This window comes from Podarcis filfolensis, assembly GCF_964270895.1.
Source record: "Podarcis filfolensis genome assembly, chromosome: 7".
Taxonomy (NCBI): Eukaryota; Metazoa; Chordata; class Lepidosauria; order Squamata; family Lacertidae; genus Podarcis; species Podarcis filfolensis.
The window spans coordinates 62,309,464-62,334,726 of record NC_139603.1 but is presented as its reverse complement, the minus strand read 5'-3'; the positions used below and the strand labels follow the sequence as shown (position 1 = coordinate 62,334,726).

Below are 25,263 nucleotides of genomic sequence, written 5' to 3'. Positions count from 1 at the left end.
TTGGGGTTGTTGTTTTTTTAAAAAAATTAAAATAAAGAAGAAATTGGAGACAGAGAGAGAACATGCCAAAATGTGCCATGACTCTATATATAAACTGCAGAAAAATAATTTGCACCAATAGCATTTTAACTTGCAATAATTTTAAAAATCATTTTATCGAAGGAGTTCAACAGCTCATGCTTTCTATATCCAAAATCTATATAAATATACTTGTCATAGTAGATGCTGGTCAGGATTCAAACAGTTGTACACACAAAAGCTTTTTTAGGCTCTCCTGAATGCAGCCCCCTCTCTCTACATATATATACACACACACACACACAAACACACACAGCCAAAGGATCATTTACAGCAGAGGGAGCAGGTTTTCGAACTACACAATCTGCTTGTATTTGAACCTGGACATGCACCACCTAGAGCCAGGTACTAAAAATACATATTTACAATAATTTACAGTGGCTCTGAGCTGCTGCTGAGCACAGGGATTTGTTTTGAGTACTGTACCAGAATAGACCTCAATTCACAATTCTTATCCAATATGTTTTCACTTAAGCAGTCAAATTTGCTATTACTGAACAACTTAAAACCAGAAATCTGTGCCATATCTGTTGCAAATCACCCAGAGACCTACCTACCTCCTGATCCATGTAAGAATTATTACTTGATGTTGGGTATGAGTGTCACATTTTCCAGGGTATTACATGATTAAGCATCAGTCATCAGGGCGAAGAAAATATGTATAACTCATCCCCAATAACGATGAACCAAAGCATAAAAGTATTAAGCCAGATCAATATCGCATCCTTTAAAAATAATTTGTGGTACCATTGGCCAAGCTGGTTGGGACTGAGTGGCACCCTCCCATCAGATGTCAAAGAAATAAACAATTACCTTACTTTTAAAAGACATCTGAAGGCAGCCCTGTTTAGAGAAGCTTTTAATATTTGATGAATTGTTGTATTTTAATATTTTGCTGGAAGCCGCCCAGAGTGGCTGAGGAAACCCAGCCAGATGGGTGGGGTATATTATATTATTATTTTTATTATTATTATTAATTATTATTCAAACAATATTTGAAGGGACTAAAGGTTTCCCACCCCTGCTTTACAGCAAGATAGGAAAAACACTTACCAAGTCAAACACAAATATTTTCAGACAATATATTTATTTGCATCTTCATTATCCAATCATCTGAAACCTAGCTCTGTTTCTACCAGATCAAAAAAATGACCCTGTTTGAAATTTGGTACTTCAAGTTATATAAATTATTCCAATGTAAAGTGTTTCATTCAGGCAAAAAGGAAAAAAGAAAGAAACTGAACGAGTGTAAGGAGGACATTTCAAAAGCCACAACCTTAAAAACCTATTAAGATTCTCCATTGGATAATAGGCATGGCAATATGAAAGGTTCAGTGTTAAAAGAAAGCTAAGTGGGAACAGGGGAACAGAAGATTCTCGGCCATTCTCTGCCCACTATTCTCCAGCATGAAGTCAGCCCTTTGATTTAGTGGTCTGCAACCTCCATGCTAAAACGGTTTGATAAAATCAGTTTGAAGTCGGCTGGTCACAAAACCAAACAACCATTATAAGCTGGTTTCTCAGCCTGCCTGCCCCCCCCCCCCATCAAACATGCTCCACTCAACTACCTTTGTTGGCTAAAATTAACTCCATTTTAGCAATCAAACACACGAAAACTCGGTGGAATTTAGCCACTTATAGCAAGCCAAACTGTATCCAGCATTTTAGACTGCAGAGCTCTTCATGTGTTATGTGCCTATACAAGACCCAAGTTGTCTTTCTATACAGTGGTACCTCGGGTTACGTACTTAATTCGTTCTGGAGGTGTGTTCTTAACCTGAAACTGTTCTTAACTTGAAGCACCACTTTAGCTAATGGGGCCTCCTGCTGCCGCTGCGCCACTGCTACACGATTTCTGTTCTCATCCTGAAGGAAAGTTCTTAACCCAAGGTACTATTTCTGGTTTAGCAGAGTCTGTAACCTGAAGCGTATGAAACTCGAGGTACCACTGTATACACTTGACAAAGATAGTGTGCTAGTCTTTAAGGTGCCACATCAGTCTTTGACTCTTCCATATAGGACCCCGAGTGAACAAGTAGCTACATGGAAGGAAACTCCCATAGAAAGCAAAGAAATCCAACAGCACAAAACTCTGGCAGGACTTAAACAAATATTTTCACGACACCCTGTAGGGGTAGATGAATCTGCCAATTTTGGTGTCTCCCAGTTGTTGGTATGTTAGATTTTAAAATAGGTTCATCATATTTCCAAATCAGTTTGCGAGGTTCTTCTGTTATACATATTTGTGAAGGCAATTTCTCCTAATGTAACACATTTTAATGCAAACTCTCTTAACAGACACATTTTTTACACCTTTTAGTTGGAAAACTGCATTGCAAAATTCAGAAAAGTGCAAATATTGAAGGATAAGTGCATTTTGTGGCTTGTGTGTTGTTTGGGGAGGTGTGCATTAAAACGAAATCAAATTTCTCCTTCATCTCTACCTAGTGGGACCAAATGGACCACATATTCCAACAACTTCAAACTTGTTTGAAACTCTACAGAGGATGTTGCTCTATATTAGAAACATGCCTGCTCATACCATCCTCTGCAGCAAATAGGGTTTGCAACCTGTACAAGCAAAAGTCAGTACGTACAAAAGAGGAAAAGCAACAGCCTGGGAGAGCTGCATATATCGGCTCTCAGCTTTGAATGTTTCTATGGAACAGAACCAATTAATTCAGGTAATAAGCATGCATGCCTGTACCTATACACAGAGCTTTCAGAGTCAAAGGATAATACTGTGTAGTAGTAATGGACTACCCCAGTCAATTTTCACCGGTAATATAAAAAAATAATCAGATTTCTTCTGCATGAAAAAAAGAAATTCATATGAGGCTGCATCTGAAGAAGGCACACTTCAAGTACAGGTCTTAAGTAATCCTGGCTCTCTTAAAAATACAGACACACACACATATACATACATGTGTACATATACACATACATACAGACATAAAATCCCACCAGGGACCAATGCCGGACTGTATCAAACACAGCCATGCTCTGTGTAAAACAAAACACTGTTCCATAAACTTCTTCCATGGCGTTTCCCGTAACCCTGTAGATTGCTGTTAAGAAGCCCATGCCGCAAGCTGCTGCATATCATCTTCATCCTCCACCCTTTTCCTTGAAGATGCTGTAACAAAAAGATGTTCAAGAACTGTTAGAATATAAAAACAAGGTACAAACATGATGACTCAATGGGAAGTCTTGGCCATGGCCATCCTGCACCCGATCCAAATTCTAATTATACCACTTGAAATACAAGACTCATCATCATGGAGGATGTCAATAGAAGGTACACACTAGAACTGCTCACAGAGTGCCAGGTAAGACCCAGGTCTTGGGTCTTGAACCTCAGTGCTAAAAAACCCCTGTTCTTCACTTAGTGTATTCTGTCTCGATTCTTCCTGCTCATCCAATCAGAAATCTTGACAGTTTCAGGATATATATACTGTCAGGGACTCAGGAGCAGGAGCTCTGGGGAGAGAGGAAATGGAGAGCGAAGGGGAAGAATCCGAGGGCAGCGTAGGGGAGTATGACAGTGGCCCGAGAGATTCCATGAGCTTCTCCAGCGAATCAGAAGATTCCCAGAAGGGGGCGCCTACGGTCAGGGCAAGGGGGGTCCCAGGGGGGACGCACCAGAAACAAGGAGACAGAGGGGAACCCCAAAGCAGCAGTGGGGGATTGGGACCAGTTTCCCCACCAGAGCGTAGTGGGGGGGAAGAGTCACATGTGTCAGGGCCAGCGTCTCCTCCAGTGGGGAGAGAGAGTGAGTCAGGGCTGACCACGCCTCCAACGGAGGGGAGGTCAGTTGCAGCTAGCCCCCCCAGAGGGGGAAGCAGTGACAGCAGCAGCAGTGAAACGGTCAGGAGGAAAGTTACCGGCTGGGCGCGCGCGCCAAGTTCAAATGTACAGGCGCGGGGAACAGCAGGAGACCCGGATGGGGAACCAGCTCCTAAAGCCCGCCGGAGGGAGGGGGAAGGCTCAGGGGACTCAGCGTCAGAAGAGGCTAGAAAGGGCGAGACCCCAACGGCCAGGCGCAACCAGAGGCGGAAGGAACTGAGGAAGAGGTGGAGTAAGGCTAGAATCTTAAATTGGTGTCAGGGGGGAGGAGACTCAGACGGAGCATCAGCGGTCTAACAGTTGAGACGTAGAGCTGCACGCTGCGGCTCTGGAAGTGAAACTGAACTTCAATAAAGACTTTTGTACTTAACCAAGAAGCAGCGTTGGTCCTTTGTGAGCTGGGACCTTGGGCAGCCCTGACATATACTAAAATTTATTTCACCTGAATCATTCTATATCATATATCGTTAGCAGACAGCTCAAAATAAGGGAAAAAAAGGTTTACCAGGATGGGAAGGCAGCGGCGTAGCTGGTACACTTGGTAGTCGAACATTTGCCATTTTATTATTGAGTTCTTCTTGCTCCAGTTCTTCCAGTTCTGCCAACAGCTCATCCTGAAAGGTTTTTTTTAAAAAAAATGGAAGGTTATGTTTTGAGAAACAGGGTCCACTATCTCAAGAGACTAATAATGGCAGCCATGTAAACAGCCACTCGCCTAGTTGCCAATAGCAAGTAAGTATCTGCTCCAGGCAATCAGACAGGGAAGCTTTATTAAACTGGAAACTGGGTTGTTGTCATGTCATGATTGGCATAGGTCAGAGGTGGGGAAACTCTGTGCCAGGGACCAAATCTGGTCTGACAATTATTTGGCTCACAGGGCCACTGTCTCCATATCTCGTCCACCTGCTGCAGCACACCTGATGTCATATGTGATAGCAGATGTGGGGCAGGTGGGGATGCAACTGGATTGGCTGCTCATGCAATTGATCCAAGCAGGAAGCATGATTTATGGCCCCATATGTCAGCTGATATACAGTGGTGCCTTGGTTCTCAAACCTAATCCATTCTGGAAGTCCGTTCAACTTCCAAAACGTTCAAAAAGCAAGGCACAGCTTCCTATTGGTGCAGGCGCCCCAGAAACAATAGCTGACAACCGCATCGGACATTTGGCTTCCAAAAACCATTTGAAAACCGGAACACTTACTTCCGGGTTTTCGGCGTTTGGGAGCCGAAATGTTTGAGTACCAAGGTGTTCAAGAACCAAGGTTCCATTGTATGTGGGAAATGGACTAGTATTATAGTATTATTTTTGACTGTAGACTTATCTTCAGGACTCTACAATCAATTACAAATCAATGCACCACACCCATACGCACGTACAGAACCTTTTTTTGTAGTAGAGGCTTTCCTTTAGTTGAGATTCCTGCGTTGCAGGGGAATGGACTAGATGACTCTCAGGGTCCCATTCCAACACTACAATTCTATGATTCAAAGACCATTAAACTTCACTGGGTGTATGCATTAACATGTCTCGCATATAGTTCTGAAAATTTTCTTCAGGGAAGTACTGAGTCCAATTTCCCACCATTTAAACTGTTATCTCCTCAGTCAACTGAGAACTGAAGTGCACTTAAAGACAGGTGTTAAGTGCTTGGCAACCAGCCTGACAAGATTTTATCGAGCATAAAATTAAGCAGTGATATTTAGTCTGCATCTAGTTTATGTCCTTAATTTCATTACCAACCTCATCAAAGTCATCACCAACTTTTCTGGTAAGAGCTTCTGTGATTTCCTGAGCGATATCTTGCTGTTCAGTGATATCTTGCATCATGTCGTCAATTTTGTCCAAGTCCCTGAAGAGACAAAGGTTGATTTAATGAACCTGTATACCACGCATGAACATTTTATAAAGTTACCAGGGTGGGACAGAAAACAGACAAAAACCACAGAAGTATCATGAAGCACCAAAGAACAGCAGAATAAAGAGCAGCAATAAAAACAAGCAGAAAATCTATAGAATTATAGAACTGTGGAGTTGAGAGGGACTCGAAAGATCATCTAGACCAGGCATAGGCAAACTCGGCCCTCCAGATGTTTTCAGACTACAACTCCCATCATCTCTATCTAACAGGACCAGTGGTCAGGGATGATGGGAGTTGTAGTACCAAAACATCTGGGGGGATGAGTTTGCCTATGCCTGATCTAGACCAACCCCCTGCAATGCAGCAATAGATGTTAAAAAGCCCAGGAAAATAACAGGTTCAGCTGGTGCCTAAGAGACTTTGGGTTGGAGTCAGACTTGGCACATCAGAGTTCTATTCACTATGAAGGAAGGGGCAAGATGATTTTTGCCTTTACTCTTTCCCCCTGCAGTGTCTGTTTCCCTCACCACCTCCACACACAAAAATCTCTTCTGAGCTGCTGGAGGACCATCCTGTTCAGCATCAAAGACGGCACAGGATCTCAGTCCCTTTAACTAGCAAAAGGGACACTGTGGATGCAGCCTTCCAGCTTAAGTGTAAGGCAAGCCTCCCTGGTGAGAAAATGCTATAAGGGCTGCCACAACATTGGACCCTCACCCTAGTCACCATGACGAATTTCAGAACACAGCCAGGTTGATGCGAGGGAAGAGGTGCCTTCTATTTTTTTTTTAATAATATTTATTACTTTTAAACACTACAAAGAAGGAAAGAAAAAAGAAAAAAAGAAAGAAGAAAACAAAACAATACAATACAATATAAAAACATTACACAACACTAATACAATAAATTAAACTAAACAAAACAAGACAAAAACAGTTTAAGACACATCATACACACATCATACAATTTCAAAATCTTTTCTTTCATTCACTTATTTCAACGACCTCCTCACACCTCCCTTTTTGTATTCCACTTCTATTAATTGTTTCAGCAATTCCCTTCCATCTTCCTCTGTTTTCTGTCGCATAATTATCTTAACATATTTTAACCTTATTTTCCCTTTAATACTCTAATAATCTATTTGTACTTAATTCCTTATAACATTTCTACTAAAGCCATATAACTTCATTCCAACATTTTTCTAACACTCATTAATTTTACAATATTTCTATAAATAGTCTTTGAACTTTTTCCAGTCTTCTTCCACCGTCTCTTCTCCCTGGTCTCAGATTCTGCCAGTCATTTCCGCCAGTTACCTATAGTCCATCAACCTTGTGATCTTCTGTCCGATGCTCTTAGCTCTTTTCCAAGTCCCTTCTGCAGGTCTTCTTCATATTTATATAAAAACTTTAGTTTGTCTTCTGCTGATCTTATTTTTATTTTCCTTTCTTTAAGACTAAAGAGTAGACCTTGGGGAAACTCCCACCTAAAGATGATTTTATTCCTTCTCAACAGGACAACCAGATCTCCATAGCTGGACCTAAGATCCAAAAGGTATTTCGGGACGTCTTTAAAAATTTCCACTCTTAACTGTTGTTCTTCTAGGTTCTTCTGGTAGTGCCAACAGTCTCTTATTCTGTTCTTCTCTTTTTTCCCTCCTCTTCCAAGTCTGAAGGCCCTCACAATTTTAATCTCTTCTTGACCCAAGTCCAGGTCCCAAAAATCAGCAAATTCCTGTGTGAGGAAATGTATCAAACTTTCCTTCTCCAGTTCAGGTAGGGCTCTGATCCACAAATTCATCTGATTTTCTTTAAATTCAGTCATAACAGACATCAACTTATGGTCAACAAGTTGCATCTGTAAGGCTGGGACTCTCTCTCTCTCCAATTGTGTTACTTTACGTTCAGCAGCAACAACTTTCTCCCTAGCTTCCTCCACAGTCTGCCATGTCGAAGTAGATTCCTGTATCAATTTCTGGATGGTTTCTGTATTGATGTTCACCTTTTGTCCCAAATTATTTATACTTTCTGTATTTAAATCAATTTTAGTAGTTGCCACATCCACCTTCTTGTTAAGCTGTTCCAGTGAATCATTTATCTTACTTAATGCATCCACTAAGACTTCTTCTGTCGACATTTCTCTTGATTTTGTGTATGCTGATACTTTTGCCATAACACTTAACCGATTCAAGGTCAGTCCCAGAGTCTCACAACTTTTTTTTATCTTGCAGCTGGAAATTCCCCCAGCCCAACTCTTGTAACAGTTTCAAAGGCTTCCTCTAGAGGGAAACAATTTCTGTTTATATTAGTAAGTAATGTCCTTTTTTAGACACAGCTCAAACAATGAAGTTAGTTTCAATTTTCGGTTACTTTTGCTCCTTTTTGAAAGCAGAAGGAGACAGTAGAAACAATGTATTTCTCTTATTAGCTAGCTGTCAACGAATGTTCTAATCGCTGTCAGTGAACATTCCAAAAAAAAAAGTCAGTCCTGCTAGCAGCCCGTTCCCAGGGTCTGATTGGCGGTATTTTAACTCTCTTTGCTCTCTCCCACAGGCATATTCAGTTCACAACTTCCCCCCCTCTTCTCCTGCCTCCAAGGGGGGGGTTTAATGTTCTTTACCGATGGAAATTTAGTCCTTTACAATATGCTTTTCAAGACTTCAGCTTGCAGCCTCATTGCTTCAGTCTATTTACAAAAGGGGAAGGCGGACTTCCTGTATTGAACCTCCCCGTTACGATGCCAAATTAAACGTTTAAAAATCCAATTCTTCCGGACTTCCGGGTTAGCGCCAACGATGAATGGTGGAGTTCCTCCGATCGGAGGAACGGGCTCCGTGGAAATTGGGTCTTCCCGCCGCGGCGAAGGCGGGGACCCGCTAGAAATCCCAGGCAGAGAAGCCTGGGAACGTGGGGTTCGGCAGAGCACCAAGAGCGCCTCCCCTACTCACGAGGAAACCCCTTTTTGGGGCTCCGGAGTGTAGTGGGGTGAGTAGCGTGGTGCTGTGAACTGATCGCTATTTCCATGGAGGGAAGCCGTGCAGCCATCGCCGGAGAGCGCTGACTTTTTCCTGATGACATTCGGACTCTAAATCAAGTACCCGTGAGTAAAAACGGAGAATTGGATCAAGAAATTTGCAAAACTTTTGAATTAGGCACAAGCGGGAAGGTTTAAACAGGAAGTCCGCCTTCCGCTTTTTCTATATAGATTGAAGCAAAGACCTTGCAACCTAATAGCCTGGAAAACTGCTTTAAAGTTGGAAATTTCCTGCATCTACAACCAATAAAACCCCCTTCGAAAGCAGGAGAAAAGGGGGGGGGGGAATTTGACTGTCTAATCCTGCAGAAAGAGAGTAAAGGAATCTAAGTTTCCATCGTCCCAAACCTGGGGATGGGGTGTCGGGACAGAAATTGCTTGTGACGTCCATTGATTGAAAGTGGAGTATTTTGACAGATAGGTAAAAAAGAGAAGAGAAACAAATTAACTTCAACGCTACCTTCTGCATTTCAGTATTTTAAAGATACAAAGTATTTGAAAATTGAAAGGACTTGAAATCGAAAGTAATTTTATTTGTTGGATACTTTAAAAAAAAGTGGATACAAATAGAAACTGTATCCCCTAGAGGGAGTCTGTCAGTTTGCTGTTGCTGTTTATCTGGAATCTACAACTGCAAGTTTTGGATCGTGGGACTTGCTGCCTGACCTTGAATAGAAATGAGTTGGAAGGAATGTTTGGTCTCTGCCCTTGGTATGACAAATGCCCTGCTGCAGCAGCTGCAGGAGAAAATGAATTTGATGCATGAAAAATTGGATTTGATGAGTGCTGTGGCCAGTGAATATGATTTAACAGGGAATAAGGATAAAGAAGTTATACAACAACCAATTCAAGAAACTGGCTCGACAAGACAAGTCCAAGGGCAGATGAAGAAGGAAGAGGCAGTAATTACTCCTCAAACAACACAAATGGAGGGATTCAAAGTCCTGCAGGAACAAAAGTTATTGCATTGGAAGATTGAACTTGTGCTGGGATGTGTTTGAAGTAAATGAAGCTCTTAACTCTAGTGGGACTATGAAACAGGTGAACAACTATCTTCTGGATAAATATTTTTTGGACTACAAAGATGACAGGGAGTGGGACTGGGGGGAAGGGGCCAGTCTGACAAAGGAAAATGGAAACCATTACTGGATGGAAACCTCCGGAGACCCACTCCCCAAGAAATCAACAACAGACAAAGAAGTGGGTAAGCACAAACAAGGACAAGAAATAGTGCAGAAGGGGCCGAGAAGAGACTTAAGGGCCTCGGATATAAGAACACCAGATTGATGGACTGGATGTAATGGACTGAGAGGACTGACATGACCCAAAACCAGGAAGAAGGGACATTGGATAAAAATTTGAGATATCAAGGGAAATTCTTTTGTTAATTTTGGAATCAGTGTAACATTAATGAAACACCAGGGAATATGCCGGAAAGGAACTAAATTGGCTTTAGTAGAAATGATTTAAGGAGATATGAATGAATAAGATGTAAACTTTGAAATTTTCAGATTTTTAAGATAAGATAAGGTTAAAGAGATTAAGGTAAACTGAATAACAGATTAAATTAAAAGAGGGAAAGATTATGTTGAATTAATAAATAAGATAGATTGTGAAGATTAATTGTTTAAATTAAAACTGAGAAACAGGGGAAGAATTTGCTGGAATAATGAATTAAACTAGAATACAAAAAGGGAGGTGTGAGGAAGTTCAAGAAATAAGCAAATGAAAAGTTGTAATTTGAGTTCTGTATTTTTCTTTTTTCCTTTTTGATTTTTCTTTTTGTTTTATTTTTTGCTGTATTTTTCTTTTTGTTTTATTTTTTGCTGTATTTTTCTTTTTGTTTCTTTTGTCTTTGTTTATGTATTGATGAAATTTTGAATAAATATCATTTAAAAAAAAAAATCCAATTCTTCTGATTCAGCTCTACTCACGGGTAGTTACTTTAGAGTCAAATTGTCCACAGGAAAAAATCAGCGCTCTCCGGCAACAGCTATGCGGCTTCGCTCCGTGGAAAAGCAGACGATTCGAAGCACCGCGCCGCTCACCCCACGTCGCTCCGGATCCCCGAAATCGGGTTTCCCCGAGAGTAGGGGAGGCGCAAAAGGTGCCCGCCGAATCCCACGTTCACAGGCTTCACCCGCCTGTGATTTTTAACAGGTCTCCGCCTTCGCCGTGACAGCCAGACCCAAATTCCCACGGGGCAAATTCCTCCCGATCAGAGGAATTCCGCCATTACCGGAGGCGCCAACCCGGAAGTCTCGGAAGAGGTTCCTTCTAGAACCCACATCCCAAGCCATGCAGGGCTAAGCACCAGCACTCTGAAGTGTGCTCTGAAACAGATGGTAGCTACCGGACCTTTTTAAGCGCAACTGAGATGTGTTTGCAATGACCAGTTAGTATCCTCGCCGCTGTAGCTGGGCAGTTTCCAAAGGCAGCCCCACATACATTACACTGTAGTAGTCTAATACCACCAGAACATGAACTTGCTCGCTTGTTTTGTTTTAGAGTCATCCTTCCCCCCACACAAAGAAATTGGCCATAACCTAAAATGGAAAGGAAGGACACCCTTGTAGCTCATCAGTTCAGCACATGCTTTGCACACCAGAATCTCAGCGCAGCAAGGACTACAGTGAGCAGGTAATCATGTTAATCTGGACTGCCACGGGGCCTGCAAAAACACCACAGGAGCCAAAAACACCACACTCAACCCCTAATGTCTACCCATAAAATCTTGCCACACCTGAGGATCTAACGAAAACAGCAGCACAAACCAAAATAAACCCAATGGTAACTTTAACATTGAAGGGCATTTCCAATGGACAGTTGACAGTGTGTTTTCCACTTACATGTTTTCATGCACCTTTTTCATCGCTTGGGCTGCATAGCCCATGTTCTTGAACACTTCTGTGTTAGTGTAGGAATTTTCAAGGGCTTCGCGTTGGAATTCAATGGTGGAAAGGGTCCCATCGATTTGGGTCAACTGTTTCTCGTATCTCTTTTTCCTCTTCAGTGCCTGCAGTGCAGCTGTTGGTGTAACAAGGAGAGGTTAGCAGGAGAGCTTTTCGTGATGCAGCTGCGGGGAACCTGTGGTCCTCCAGAGGCAGCTGGACTGCAACTCCCAGCACCCCCCTGACCACAGTCAGACCCCCGACTGATGGGAGTTGGAGTCCAGCAATGTGTGAGAGGCCACAGGTTCCCCACCCCTGCCCTCCCACCAGATGTCAAAGAGAACAACAACTACCAGGCTTTTAGAAGATATCTGAAGGCAGCCCTGTTTAGGGAAGCTTTTAATGATTGATGTATTACAGTATTTTAATTTTTTAATTTTTTTTGGAAGCTGCCCAGAGTGGCTGGGGAAGCCCAGCCAGATGGGTGGGGTATAAATAAGAAATTATTATTATTATTATTATTATTATTATTATTATTATTATTATTATTTACTAATGCAGTTCAAATGGAGCTGCTTCACACCAAATAAGGCAGAGTAGCAGATAAAAATAAAGAAAGGAAGAGGGCTTAGGAATCCATCAGGCCACAAGAAAACCCAGGGTCCCTCCATAGCTTTCAAGAGGCAACACAATCTATATGAGGAAAATGAGGCAACAACATTCTAAGGGATAAAATATTGTCAAGATAAAAGCAAGATGTTGATATTTTGGAGATAAGATACAAAAAGCACACACCTGGGATACTTTCTCCTCTACTGCAGAGGCACATTCCAGAGAAAGAAACAACTAATTCCACATTACCAGTAGGGCTTTCTGGCATTCACATCTTAAAATCTGTCTCAATAGAAATTTGTTACAAAGCGAAGGAGGAGGAGGGTAGAAATAAATGGTGTTCAGTTGGGAAAAGTGGATGAATGCAAGACTTGTGAATTTTGGCTATTTGTTTTCTTTTCTGCTTTGTGAATGTTTCCGCCCCAAAGCTTTACTTAGATCAGGTATTAGGGTCTCTACAAAAGGGCACAATTTAAAGATTCCGGAGATCATGCAGTTCCTTCCACTGTATTTCTTGGAAAAGGTCTCCTGCCCTAAATGGCCCATCCTTTTATGAAGGATGCAACAGCCACATCAAAACACAAGCAGAGTGGTAGGAATTGGTTCATCAGCTTTGGCAAAGCTAGGTATCAGTAGCCCTATTAAGTCATTGTATGAACACTAGGACGGTGTGCCCGGAATCTGCTTTAACCAGAATCTCCCACAGATGTTGCAAATTCTGTATTTCTAGCATTGATTCCAGAATGGAACTTGCCAGGACAAATCCACGGAAGTATGATCAAAATAATTCCAGGGAATAAAACTAATTAGAAATTCTTTAAAATTGGTCCCAGCCCTGCTGCCCCCAATTTGTTATCTGCAAAATTACACATTTGGAAAATCAACAGGGAGACTGAAAGAGGCTACAGCCTTAAAAAAAAAAAAAACTGATGGGGGAAGGGGAGCAAATATTTTAGACTGCTTTTTTTCTTTAAAAATGTCTAGGGGTACTCTCATTTTGACTCGAGAAAACCACCATTTTATAGTTCAAATTGGGGAAAATAAACACAGTAAATGAACAAAAGTACAAAGATTCACAAAATGTTTAGGGGTCTGAGTATCCCCAGAAAAAAAGCACTGATTTTAGAACACCCTGCGTCTCCACTGATCTGTTCTCTGAAACAAAGTGAAACTCTGAGCAGTATTGTACTTTGAACTTAGTGCCACTCAGGAAACTGGGAGTGTCTCACAGAATAATACAGCTCTGCTGGTGTATTTGTGAAGGAGGCTGGTGAGGAAAAAGATCAGCCTTAATTCATTTCCTTAATGGGATCTACTGACAATGAAATGCTTAGAGATTCCACTGGAATGTGAAGTCAGTGGTGGGGGAGAAAAATAACTGCTGCATTCAACCGAAACAAAGTTGTTGAGCAGCAGGTGTGCATAAACAGAACAGGGATTTCTTTGATTCATTGTGGCCAAAATAAGAGGATTCCATGCTTCAAGGACGACCCAGTTCAACCAGTCCAACAACTGCAGCATGGAATGAGTTCATGCCAGGAAACTCTATAAGAATCTGAACAGCTAGTGCCTTTATAATACGAATTTTTAGGAAGACAGAATCCATTCCCTTTAGTTTTATCATATGTACAGTCATTTTTACAAATGGGTAAAGGTAAAGGTAAAGGCAAAGGTAAAGGGACCCCTGACCGTTAGGTCCAGTCGTGACCGACTCTGGGGTTGTGGTGCGCATCTCGCTTTACTGGCCGGGTCATGTGGCCAGCATGACTAAGCCGCATCTGGCAAACCAGAGCAGTGCACGGAAACGCCATTTACCTTCCCGCCGGAGTGGTACCTATTTATCTACTTGCACTTTGACGTGCTTTCGAACTGCTAGGTTGGCAGGAGCAGGGGCTGAGCAACAGGAGCTCACCCCGTTGCGGGCATTTGAACTGCCGACCTTCTGATCAGCAAGTCCTATACTCTGTGGTTTAACCCACAGCGCCACCCGCATCCCTCTACAAATGGGTAGATTTATCCAAATAAAAACATATAGTCATAGATATATGTCTTTGGATCATACGAATCCCCTTAAGCCAGTGGGGAACCTGTGGCCCTCCAGACTACAACTCTCATCATTCTTGACCAACAGCCATGCTAGCTGAGCCTGATAGCAGTTGGAGTCCAACAAGGACTGGACAGCTATAGGTTCCTCATTCCTGCCTCCACAGGCATTTTAAAAACTCATGAAATTCGAAATCCAAAACATCCTAAAAGAGGCCGCTCCCTTCAGCTTGACCCTGAATTGTATACAGATAAATATATGAAACCATTATGCTGTTATACCAAAAAAAAAAAAAAAAAAAAAAAAATCTTCTCAGCCTTCTAAAGACTGTATGGCCCCATCCAGTCAGAAATCTAGACAGTTTCAGAATATATATGCAATATATAATGTAATGTAATCCCCCAAATAATAATAATAAATACATTATATTGTATTTATAACTGGTTGTCAGAATGCCCCAGGTGAATTAAAGGAAAATAAAAAGTAGACATGGGACTCTGCCAATTGCAGAGGTGTGAAAGACTGACAGACACCCTGGAAAGTCAGAGTCCGAGCCTCTGTCTTGTCTGTTTCCCAACAGTGGATAAGACAGGCTCAAGAATCTGGCTTATCAGTACAACCATTTATTTATTAATTGGAAAATGCACATTTGTTGTTTACTGTACAGTCAATATAACCTAACCTGATGGTTTCACAATATTGGAGAGTAACTTACTTCACAGACAAGATATTCTGAAAGACCGGAAAAGAAGGTTCCCATTCCAAAGATTTCAGAAACAGAAGAAAGCCAGAGAAGAAAAAGAGAGTGATCTGAGGAAATAAACATAACATCACAGGTCGCAAGACTATATAGATTTATCTTTAGTTATTTATTTTTTACTTTAAGAGTGCGGCGATTTTAAAGAGTGACAATTTCAAAATTGCAGTAGGAAGAGAAATATCAAGGGTAGAGTTTGATATTGGATACTTCTCTAATTACAGAAGTATTCATTTGGTACAACAGTTGTATTCAAAAAATAAAAGGAAAACTTCCTTTAGAGAAAGAAAATACAGCAAGCGTACAATCTAGTAAGGCAGAGGCTACAGTTGCAGACACAAAACTGTACCCTTCAAACTAAAATGTAGAAGCAAATGGAAACACAATGAATTCTCCACCAATCATTAAACCACAATTATTTCCACAAAACTCAATGATCATGGCGTAACAACAGGCAGGATTCCAAAAAGTTCTGTTCCCCAGCAGCTATTTGTCAATTTTTTACTAGCTACAGCACACATACACACACACACACCAGAGGTTCCCCAATCTACTGGAGCAGGAATGAGGGGGTTTATTGGTGTGGAGAGGGTAAAGAACAAAAGCAACTACAGAAAGAAAAAGTTATTTCACATGAATAGGGCTCTACTCATGATTTGTTGGGATTTACTTTAATACATTTACAGTGGTACCTCTGGTTACGAACTTAATTCGTTCTGGAGGTCCGTTCTTAACCTGAGGTACCACTTTAGCTAATGGGGCCTCCCGCTGATGCCACACCGCCACCACACGATTTCTGTTCTCATCCTGGGGCAAAGTTCTTAACCTGAGGTACTACTTCCGGGTTAGCAGAGTCTGTAACCCAAAGTATTTGTAACCTGAGGTGTTTAAATTTCTATTAACACCCTTCTCATCTGACGATCACAGGTCCATTTACAACATAAAAACACAGTAAAAAAGATAAGAAAAAGAGACTGTATAAATTTAAACTAAGTTTAATTTTTGTGAATCCAAAGAAGAGTATTAGTACATGGTTGTTTTCATTTTTGTCAAATTAAGAGTGTGTATATTATGTACGTTATTTATGAATTTCAATAAAGTTATGTTAACATAAAAAACAACAACATAAAAACACAAAAATACATGACATGGTAACAAACAAAAACAATACCCCCTCCCACAAAATATCAACAGGCTTAGATCACATTCCTTTTCTTTCTTTCTTTCTTTCTTTCTTTCTTTCTTTCTTTCTTTCTTGTAACAGGTAAAAATAGTCTGTCAATTCAGTTTACACTCACATGTTGGCAAGGGCTACTTATGAGTGGAGAAAAAACTGCTAACTTGGTGTTAAAGCATCTGCTTTGCATCTGGTTCAGTCTCCAGCATCTCCAAGCAAGGCAGGGAAAGACCCTTTGCCTGACATCTTAGAGAGCAGTTGCCAGTCAGTGAAGACAATACTGAGCTGGATGGACTAAGGCAGCTTCCTATGTCTACTTCTGATACAGCCCATCTCATATGGGACAAAATGAAGCAATGCCAGCATGTTCAGTATAAACTTAGGGGAGAAAGTTAGCCCTGGCATTTGTAACCAATGAAATGAGAAGGTGTCAACCCTGTATAAAGATAATATGTTTTTAAGCAAATCTCACAGAGCTTCCTTTACCACAGTTCCAATAAACTCAATATTTACACTTAAAAGAAGTAGATCATACCATTTGACAAATATTTATCCTTAGGGCTCTTAACTCATGTGTCAGGACTAGGCGGTGCCGACTTTGTACACCTCATGTGGACTGCCACTGGATCAGTTCTGGAGTTGATTAATGGCTTAAAGACATTCATACTAAGGGAGAACTGATTATGGCTCTGAGTTGTGGCTTAAGGACAACTCTAAGTACCTAAGCCCTGTTTTCTCTTGGCATGGGATTAGAAATTCAGACAAAGTTTCCCAGCTGAAGTTATTACACAGGGTAACCTACTGTGTTACAAGAATAGCAGGAGCAGATCTGAGCCACTCCTGTTCTGAAGAAGGTGCTTTTTTTCTTATAAAATTCTCTGGAAGTTATAAAACAATTCTCTCAGTGGGTGAATCCGTCCATTATGGTTTTTCATTTTTCCAATCTTAAGTTCAGTGCTTCACATTTCCAACTCAGTTTTCAATTAAAAAGGGGGAAAAAATCCTCATGAAAATCCATCAACATTTTAGTACAATTTCCCCCCAATAAGCACATTTTTGTATGCATGTCTGCCTTTTTTTACACATTTTTGTAAAGTATTTTCACTAATACAGTCATACCTCGGAAATAAAAAAGAATCCGTTCCAGAAGTCCGTTCGACTTCCAAAACGTTCAGCTTCCAAAAACGTGGCTCCTGATTGGCTGCAGGAAGCTCCTGCAGCCAATCAGAAGCTGCGGAAGCCCAGTTGGACGTTTGGCTTCCAAAAGAACGTTCAAAAACTGGAACACTCACTTCTGGTTTTCGATCATTCGGGAGCCAAAACGTTCGATTCCCAAGGCGTTCAGGAGCTAAGGTATGACTGTATATGCTTTTTAGATAAACTTTCCCCTAATACGCACATTTACATATGCATTACTTGTCTGGAGAAACTGGAGGAAAGTGTGAATTTTGAAGGATGGTTGCATTTGGTTTTGCACATTGTTTCAGAAAGCGTGGATTCGACAGGTTCACTCTTAAATGACAACCGAATTGAATTTCTGGTCCAGAGCAAGACATGCACTGGGCAGGAAGGTAGAGACTGCAGCAGGATTATGGTGCTGGAGGAATGGAGTCAAACTCTTCTCTTCGTATCATTTTCCCAGCTATAATCTCACCCTTCCAAAGAAACAACAAAAAATCAGGTACCCATTCAATACGTCGGTATTTTGCCTGACAAAACAAATGAAGCAGCATTTTAATCAGGAAACCAATCAAGAAGAAAGGCTTAATTCCCTTCCCCCAGGACCATGATGGTCTCACTCTTAAGTCCCCCTCCCCACCAGTGGGCTGCTAATTTGACTTTTACAGACTACAGCAAATCCTGGTGATGGATCTCCTGCTTCAAATCGAATGTGGTTCTTATGCACCAATGCATCAAATCTTGGGGAGAACCAATTGTGCATTTTATAATCAGAAATTTGTAAGCTATTGCCTCTTTTTATATTTTGTAGTTTGCAAATGAAGCTTACGAAGCGACTTCCTAGAAGACTGGAACAAAGCGGTATTTGGGATATTTATGGGTGCACGTCAGCCTCGCTATGGTGTTCTTAATAACATGTTGCTAGGCTTGTTCTACAGTAACATGAAACATTTGCATCATTGCCTGACTCTTGCATTGCCCAACCTCAAGTAACAACAGTCAAGACGGCTAAGTCAAACACATGGAATGCGGATCACCATCATGAGACATGCAAAACACCACCAGCAGTACATACATTTTAATTATCTATTACCAGCCCCCCTAGGCTTGTTCTTTTAATCCCATACTTCAACTTTACCAACAACTTGCTATGCATCTTCCAGACAAGAGTGTTGCTACATTTTCTGAGCAAATATCAACCAATAATATTTGGTGCAAGAAAAAATATATTGTTGGAAAATATGCCCATTGCTTTATGCAAATGCGATTATTTTCTAATAACCTAAAGGACTTCAAATATCTAAAGGGCTGTCACATGGAAGATGGAGCAAGCTTCTCCTGCTCTGGAGGCTAGAACCCAAACCAATGGATTCAAGTAACAAGAAAGGAGATTCGAACGTAAACAACAGAAAGACCTTTCTGATAGTAAGAGATGTTCGGCAGTGGAACGGACTCCCATGAGAGGTGGTGGACTCTCCTTCCTTGCCTTGGAGGTTGTTAAGCAGAGATTGGATGGCCATCTGTCATGGATGCTTTAGTTGAGGTTCCTGCATTGCATGAGGTTGGACTAGTTGACCCTCGGGATCCTATGCAACTCTACAATTCCATGATTCTATGATCTGGATGTCATGGACATCTACAGCATATAGACTGATATAATTAGTGACAACAATCCTTCTAAGCCCGTGCCACTCTATGAAAATTTATTTTTCTGCATTACTTTATTTATTTATTTAGTAAATAGCCTCAAAAGGCTATCCAAGTTTGGGCTTTGTAGCCTCAAGAGGCTATTCAAGTGGCTTACAAAAGATTTACACAATGCAATTATATTCAAAGGGTGAGGACCACTTGTGCTGAATTGCTTGTGCAATTGATTTCTGCTTGTACAGAAACCCCCTTGAGCACTTGAGAAGCCTCTGCAGCAGGCCGAGGACAAGGAGGAACTGCAGAGGGAAGGAGGAATGGGAATGGGGAGAGTGGGGTTATTGGTTTGTGGCAGTTTTGTTGGTGTTGTTCTTATGTATTTTGTGTTTTTACCTTATATTTTAATGTTGTTAACTGCCCTGGGGTCTATGGATGAAGAGCAGTAAACAAACAAACAAACACATGGAAACCACAATGTCCCCATGATTGCCACAATCCCTGAATCCAACAACAATCAAGACACAGAGCTGGAGGCTGCAGAGGCATCAGCTAAGGAGCCAGATCACATTCAGAGCTCTGAGCTAACTGCTGGAGATCCAGGGAACTCTGTAATTGAGGGGGGGCAGATAGAACTAGCAGGACCAAACCCTAGACCCTCATGGGTGCATTCCCAGAGGATCCAGATGCCTCCCATTACACCAGTCCAGCGACTAGCCCCATGAAGAGCTTTGCTGAGGTCCAGGGCCAGAGTCTTGGCATGACAGCGTAAGTCCAGCAGGCCCCTGGCTGGGGCCCCCAAACAGCTTAGCCCTCCAAGGCATGGGGCAAGTGTACCCAGCTGCTCCACCACTCTGCACAAGCTTCCCAGAGACACAAGGAGGACATCAGTAGGGAGGCTAGGGAATAGAGGAGGAATGGCCGCCTCCAGGCCCAGGCCCTTTAAGCCTCTGAAGTTCTCCATGAGACGGTGGAGCCTAGAGGAAGTAGTCTGTTTTCTCAGAGTTATTTATGGTTCTGCAACTTTTGAGGATAGGGAGGGAGAGGGTGTGTGTGTGTGTGAAACCTAGCCTATTGTACAAGGGTAAAATTCACAGTCGCTGCTCTGCCCCACGTTTGCCTCTGGCCCTGCCCTCTGTTGACATTTGGCTCCCATAAAGGTTTCTCAGAAGGAAATGTGGTCCTAGGTTTCCCACCCCAGCCCTATAGCTAACATTTCAACTCAAAGGTTTTTTTTATCTGCAATGTGTTTTTAAGCAGTTTCTCATCACAAAATTATTATCCCCATGTTCCTCTTTCTATTACACATGGAAGCATATTGTGCTTGTGGAAGCATCACAAAAGCCTAATGGGCCAAGGTTTGATAGATTATGTGGAAAGCTGTAGAAAAACCAGTGTTTATATATTATTGAGTTCTGGAAGACGACTATGTCTGCATAACTTTAAAGGTTGTTCCAACAACAAAACTGCAGTTGCCAACTTTGCCTTTGTTCCCTGGCTCCCTTTCTGTAAGTACAACAAAAGTTTTCTTATCTATAGCTCACACATCAGGGTAAATTTCCTTGACCCACTTCCTAGCTAAAAGCCTTTGTGAAATCTCTGCGTTTTTATATTCTTGTTTCACAAAACAATGGTACAGTCAAACATTGCTTTGATATCAGTCTAAATTAAAGAACTATTGGTCAAGATAAGGCAGCGTATTGGGCGATTGTTATTGTTACTTTTCTTTTACATAATCAAGAATAAATCTTAGGTTTTCAGTGTTGCTTGTATGCTGTCTGAATCCATTCAACTGTCCTTGCCTTTCCTATGATCTACCAAGCATGCCCACAACATGGTCTTCAAACAATTCTATTGTCACCAGACTATTGCATCACCACAAGCTGATCTCATTTCATTGATGTTGCAGTACTATACCCATTTACCCATTGTACTAATAGTTTTGAGTAGAAGTGTATAGGATTGCATTGTAAGACTGTGGTCAAAAGAGATATTTGAGAATCAAGGCTTTTTGATAGAATTCACCAGTCACAAACATCTACAGGCTAACAGTTTCACCCAGGTAACCATAACCAATAGAATCACATAGCTTTTGTGGTTAGCTTGGAAGATCAGCCTATCTGTGCATTCGCTGACGTGAGTGGCAGCTTTGCAACTGCCCTTCATCCTCATCCTCTCCCTCCCTCCTGCCACTGTTGACCTCTAACTCCATGTTGGGCAAAAGATTCCTGCATTGCAAGAGGTTGGACTAGACAATCCTTGTGGTCCCTTCCAACTCTACAATTCTATGATTCTATGACAACAAATGTTTGGATTGCCTCATGCCAGTTTCTGATGTAGCAATGCTTATTCAGAAGTAAAACCCCACAGGGTTCAATGAGGTTAACTCCAAAGAAACTACAGTATGTAGTGGCCTGCCCAAGTTCCCTTTATACTGAAAGTTGAAAGGGGAGCACTCTCACAAACCAGAAAGCCATTCTTCCAAAGTACTGTTATATAAATCTCAAGCACACCTACATGACTTCATCCAGCTATTTTTATTGGCTAGCTAGGGTGGGTCTACGGATGCAGGCAAAAGAAACACTGAAATTACTGTGTACAGTTCTAATTCTAACTTAGATTCTAGCCAAACAATGAAGACCAGCAACAAATCTAAGAATATACTTCCCTTCGGCACAGACCACACAATCATCTTCCATTTATTTTTGTAACAGTTTATGCAGCAACTAAAAAAAAAGCTAGATGTGCAATACCGTACAATTACTATAGACACAATAAAAAATCACTAATATGCAATATTTCATACATTTAGGACTACTCACAGTGTTGGAATATTTTAGAAACTTAAAACAATTATATATGATAGTCGCAAATGAGCTCTAGAGCCACTGCAATCTTAGCCTTCAACCCATTTGTATAGGGTGATGTGCAATTCAAAGGATGTTTACTCAGAAGGAAGTCCTGCTACATATAATGAAATTTACTCTCTGGAAAGTGTGTTCAGGATTACAGCCCAAATACAGGACTAACAACCCAAAATCTAGAAGTGGTGTGGTCCTTTATACAGTGGTACCTCGGGTTAAGTACTTAATTTGTTCCGAAGGTCTGTGCTTAACCTGAAACTGTTCTTAACCTGAAGCACCACTTTAGCTAATCGGGCCTCCTGCTGCTGCCACGCCGCCAGAGCACGATTTCTGTTCTCATCCTGAAGCAAAGTTCTTAACCCAAGGTACTATTTCTGGTTTAGCAGAGTCTGTAACCTGAAGCGTATGTAACCTGAAGCGTATGTAACCCAAGGTACCACTGTAATACATATTGCAAGGTATCATTTTTTTGATACAAAAGTATCTTTAAAACAATCTGCTTCCACAGACCTTTGAAAACTAATTTTAATGATTGTTCTTGTTGTATATTTACTTATTAAACTAACAAAGATCAAAGTAACAAACTTTCTAGTGGGTATAAAGTTCACAATGTGATGCAGTGTGATTAGGAAATAAGAGGCTGTATACAAAGATAGCCTCATATAGACACAGTTTAGGGGGGTCATTAATGTGGAAAGGGGATCTCTTTCTAGGAAATGGGTGTGAGAGCAGCCTAGGTAGAATTTCTAAGGAGCAAGCATCCTAGCTTGGCAACAGGAAAGGACATCACTTTTGTATAGGAAATAATGTATGTGTACATCCTGCACTCAGTTGTCACGTGGTATGATTGCAAAGAAGAATGGGAAGGAGCTTGCACTGGATACAATCACAGGGAGCAACAGCCAATTATGCCTTCTGAGTCAAAACCCAATGCACTATTTAGTTACCAGGATGCATACCCCACCTTTCAAGGCAAAACAACTCTCCAAGACAGCTTACAAAAACAAAATAAAAGATTTAAATTGCAACATTCCAAAAACCAAGTAATAGGCAGCAGCAGCATATATCAACATAAACAGAAAAATGTAAAAGGCAGATACAAGTGCAAAATTATTTAGCACATACTAATTTAGAGAGCTGTTTTGGGTGACAACTCCCATGGGATCCAGGCAGCATGGAAATGGTCAGGAATGACAGGAAGTGTAGTCCAGAACTTCAAGAGGGAACCAGGTTGAGGAAGGTTCCTTTAAAGAAATGCGATACATTCCAGTAACCAAGCTGAAACTGCCTCTGGTGCAATACACTTTATGACACAGCTGCCTTCTTCGGTCTCTCCACTCCACACACAACAGAATCGACAATTACATTCCTAAAGAGTGGGAAGCGAAAGAGCCGCAACCGCCAATGCGACAATGTCTGGGGCGAAAGCAGCGGGTAGTCCGACGCGAAAGCGTTTGCGCTCTGCACATGTTCAGAGGCACCGCTTCCTAAAGGCGCCTCCCCCACAAAGTTTGACCAACTTGACCCTAAAATCGTGCCTTTTAAGGCCTGAGCCGGGCCAAAGCTCACCTCGCTTGTCTCGGGTGCCGTGTTTCTTGGCCAGCGCCAGCTCCTTTTGGATCCTCGCCTCCAGATACTCCTGCTTCTTGGTCAGCATCTCCTCGGTCTCCCGCAGCCGGGCTAAAGCCTCCTGCGGGCTCGGGCCCCCTTTGCCTTTCCCCTTGGCGCCTCCTCCGCCCTTGAAAAACTTGTGGATCTTGCTCATCTTCGCCCCGCCGAGGACCAGCCGCCTTTGCCAGGGATACGATCGCGCCTCCTCGACGCCCCCAACTCCCTAGAGCTCTTCCCTAGAAAACAAGCTCAGAGACGCGCCAGAGAAGCGCCAGGAGGGGAAGGAAGTGGCTGCTGTTGCGGCGGCTCCCGAGGCCGACGGCCGAGCCACGTGACCCACACGTACCTGCGACAGGTGTTGCCACCTGGGGAGCGTGCGGCGCCAGCGGAGAGGCTTCTCTCAAACGGGAGCCCCAGCAGGAAGAGCCAGCCGAGCCGTGGGACAGCCGTTGCACTCTGCACATGCTCGCCAGCACCCTCGTTCTCGTTCCTTCCCTACATTCCTGGGTTGAGCAGTGATTCGTTTGGGGCTTTATCAGGTTGTCAAAGAAATAAACTATCTGACGTTTAGAAGACATCTGATAGGAGGCCTGTTTAGGGAAGTTTTTAATGAATGATGTTTTTATGTATTTTTAATCTTTTGTTGGAAGCCGCCCAGAGTGGCTGGGGAAACCCAGTCAGATGGGCAGGATATAAATAACAACAACAACAACTACTTCTTCTTCTTCTTCTTCTTCTTCTTCCCACTACTACTACTACTACTACTACTACAGTATTATTATATCAGAGCCAGATTGAAAACTTGGGAAACCTTAAGAGCCTCGTGGTACCTAAATGCAAATAAGACTATTATTATTATTATTATTATTATTATTATTAGCCTGGATAGTTGGTTAGAGTGTGGTACTGATAATGACAAGGTTGTAGGTTCAATACAATCCCCATATGGGACAGCTGCATATTCCTGCACTGCAAGGGGTTGGACTAGATGATCCGCAGGGTTCCTCCCAACTCTATAATTCTATGATAAGCTTTCATGGGCTGCTGTCCATCAGAATCGAGGCTGGTCAACGTTATTAGCATTTTACGGATTTTTAGGGTTTGACCCCACCCAACCCCCAAATTGTTGCATTAGGAAGGATCTGGATTCGGGAACCCGAGGTGGAAATCCAGCAGGATGGTTTAATATTGCTTTATACGGAATACCTAGTTTACGCGATTCTTGCTTCGTTGAGGGGTACAATGAATCCAGCGTTATGTTAGAAAAAACTGAAAATAAACGTAAATATCCAGCAATATTAAGGATACCAAGACACAAGACACAAGATACCATGACATCTTGCTTTAGTCATAAAGCTTACAATAGGCATGACTACCAAACAGCGTGCCTTGATTAATCCTTCGCTTTACATGTATAGATTCAAAAACCAAAGAGATCCCTCGGTAATTAAGGTGTCATTTTAAATTGCAATGGCAAGGAAGATTCCTACTGATCAACGGTGGTCATGAGAGCAGTTATGTCATGAACCCCACATGAGTCACCGCGTGTACCTGCAATGATTGACAGCACAGTGCAAAGTATGCTTGCTCAGAAGTAAAACCCTCACATCTAGTGGGGTTTAAGGTAGACTCTAAGTTATAGTTACTTAACTGGAAGCAACCCTCACT

The 25,263-nt window shown here is 41.9% G+C and overlaps 1 protein-coding gene across 2 annotated transcripts; it reads right to left on the bottom strand.

Annotated features, from left to right (window-relative positions):
• Nucleotides 1-123: 123 nt before the first annotated feature.
• Nucleotides 124-24,115, bottom strand: CHMP4C (charged multivesicular body protein 4C). Of its 2 annotated transcripts, XR_014550421.1 has the most exons (6): nucleotides 23,554-24,115; nucleotides 11,669-11,846; nucleotides 5,669-5,777; nucleotides 4,430-4,538; nucleotides 2,025-3,214; nucleotides 124-1,798 (listed from the first exon to the last, which is right to left on the bottom strand). XR_014550421.1 is itself a non-coding variant. In XM_083623456.1 (5 exons), the coding sequence occupies exons 1-5, from the start codon at nucleotides 23,747-23,749 to the stop codon at nucleotides 3,150-3,152; spliced, it is 657 nt and encodes a 218-aa protein (XP_083479582.1). In that variant the 5' UTR covers nucleotides 23,750-24,115; the 3' UTR covers nucleotides 124-3,149. The 2 variants fall into 2 exon arrangements, 1 of the variants encoding a protein (XP_083479582.1); XM_083623456.1 differs by having other exon boundaries at nucleotides 124-3,214.
• Nucleotides 24,116-25,263: the final 1,148 nt, after the last annotated feature.

Coding starts and splice junctions, on each gene's coding strand:
- CHMP4C (XM_083623456.1), bottom strand. CDS start 23,749: ATGAGCAAGATCCACAAGTTTTTCAAGGGCGGAGGAGGCGCCAAGGGG. Junction 11,847..23,553: donor CGGCACCCGAGACAAGCGAG/GTGAGCTTTGGC, acceptor TTACACCAACAG/CTGCACTGCAGGCACTGAAG. Junction 3,215..4,429: donor GCCGCTGCCTTCCCATCCTG/GTAAACCTTTTT, acceptor TTTTTGTTACAG/CATCTTCAAGGAAAAGGGTG.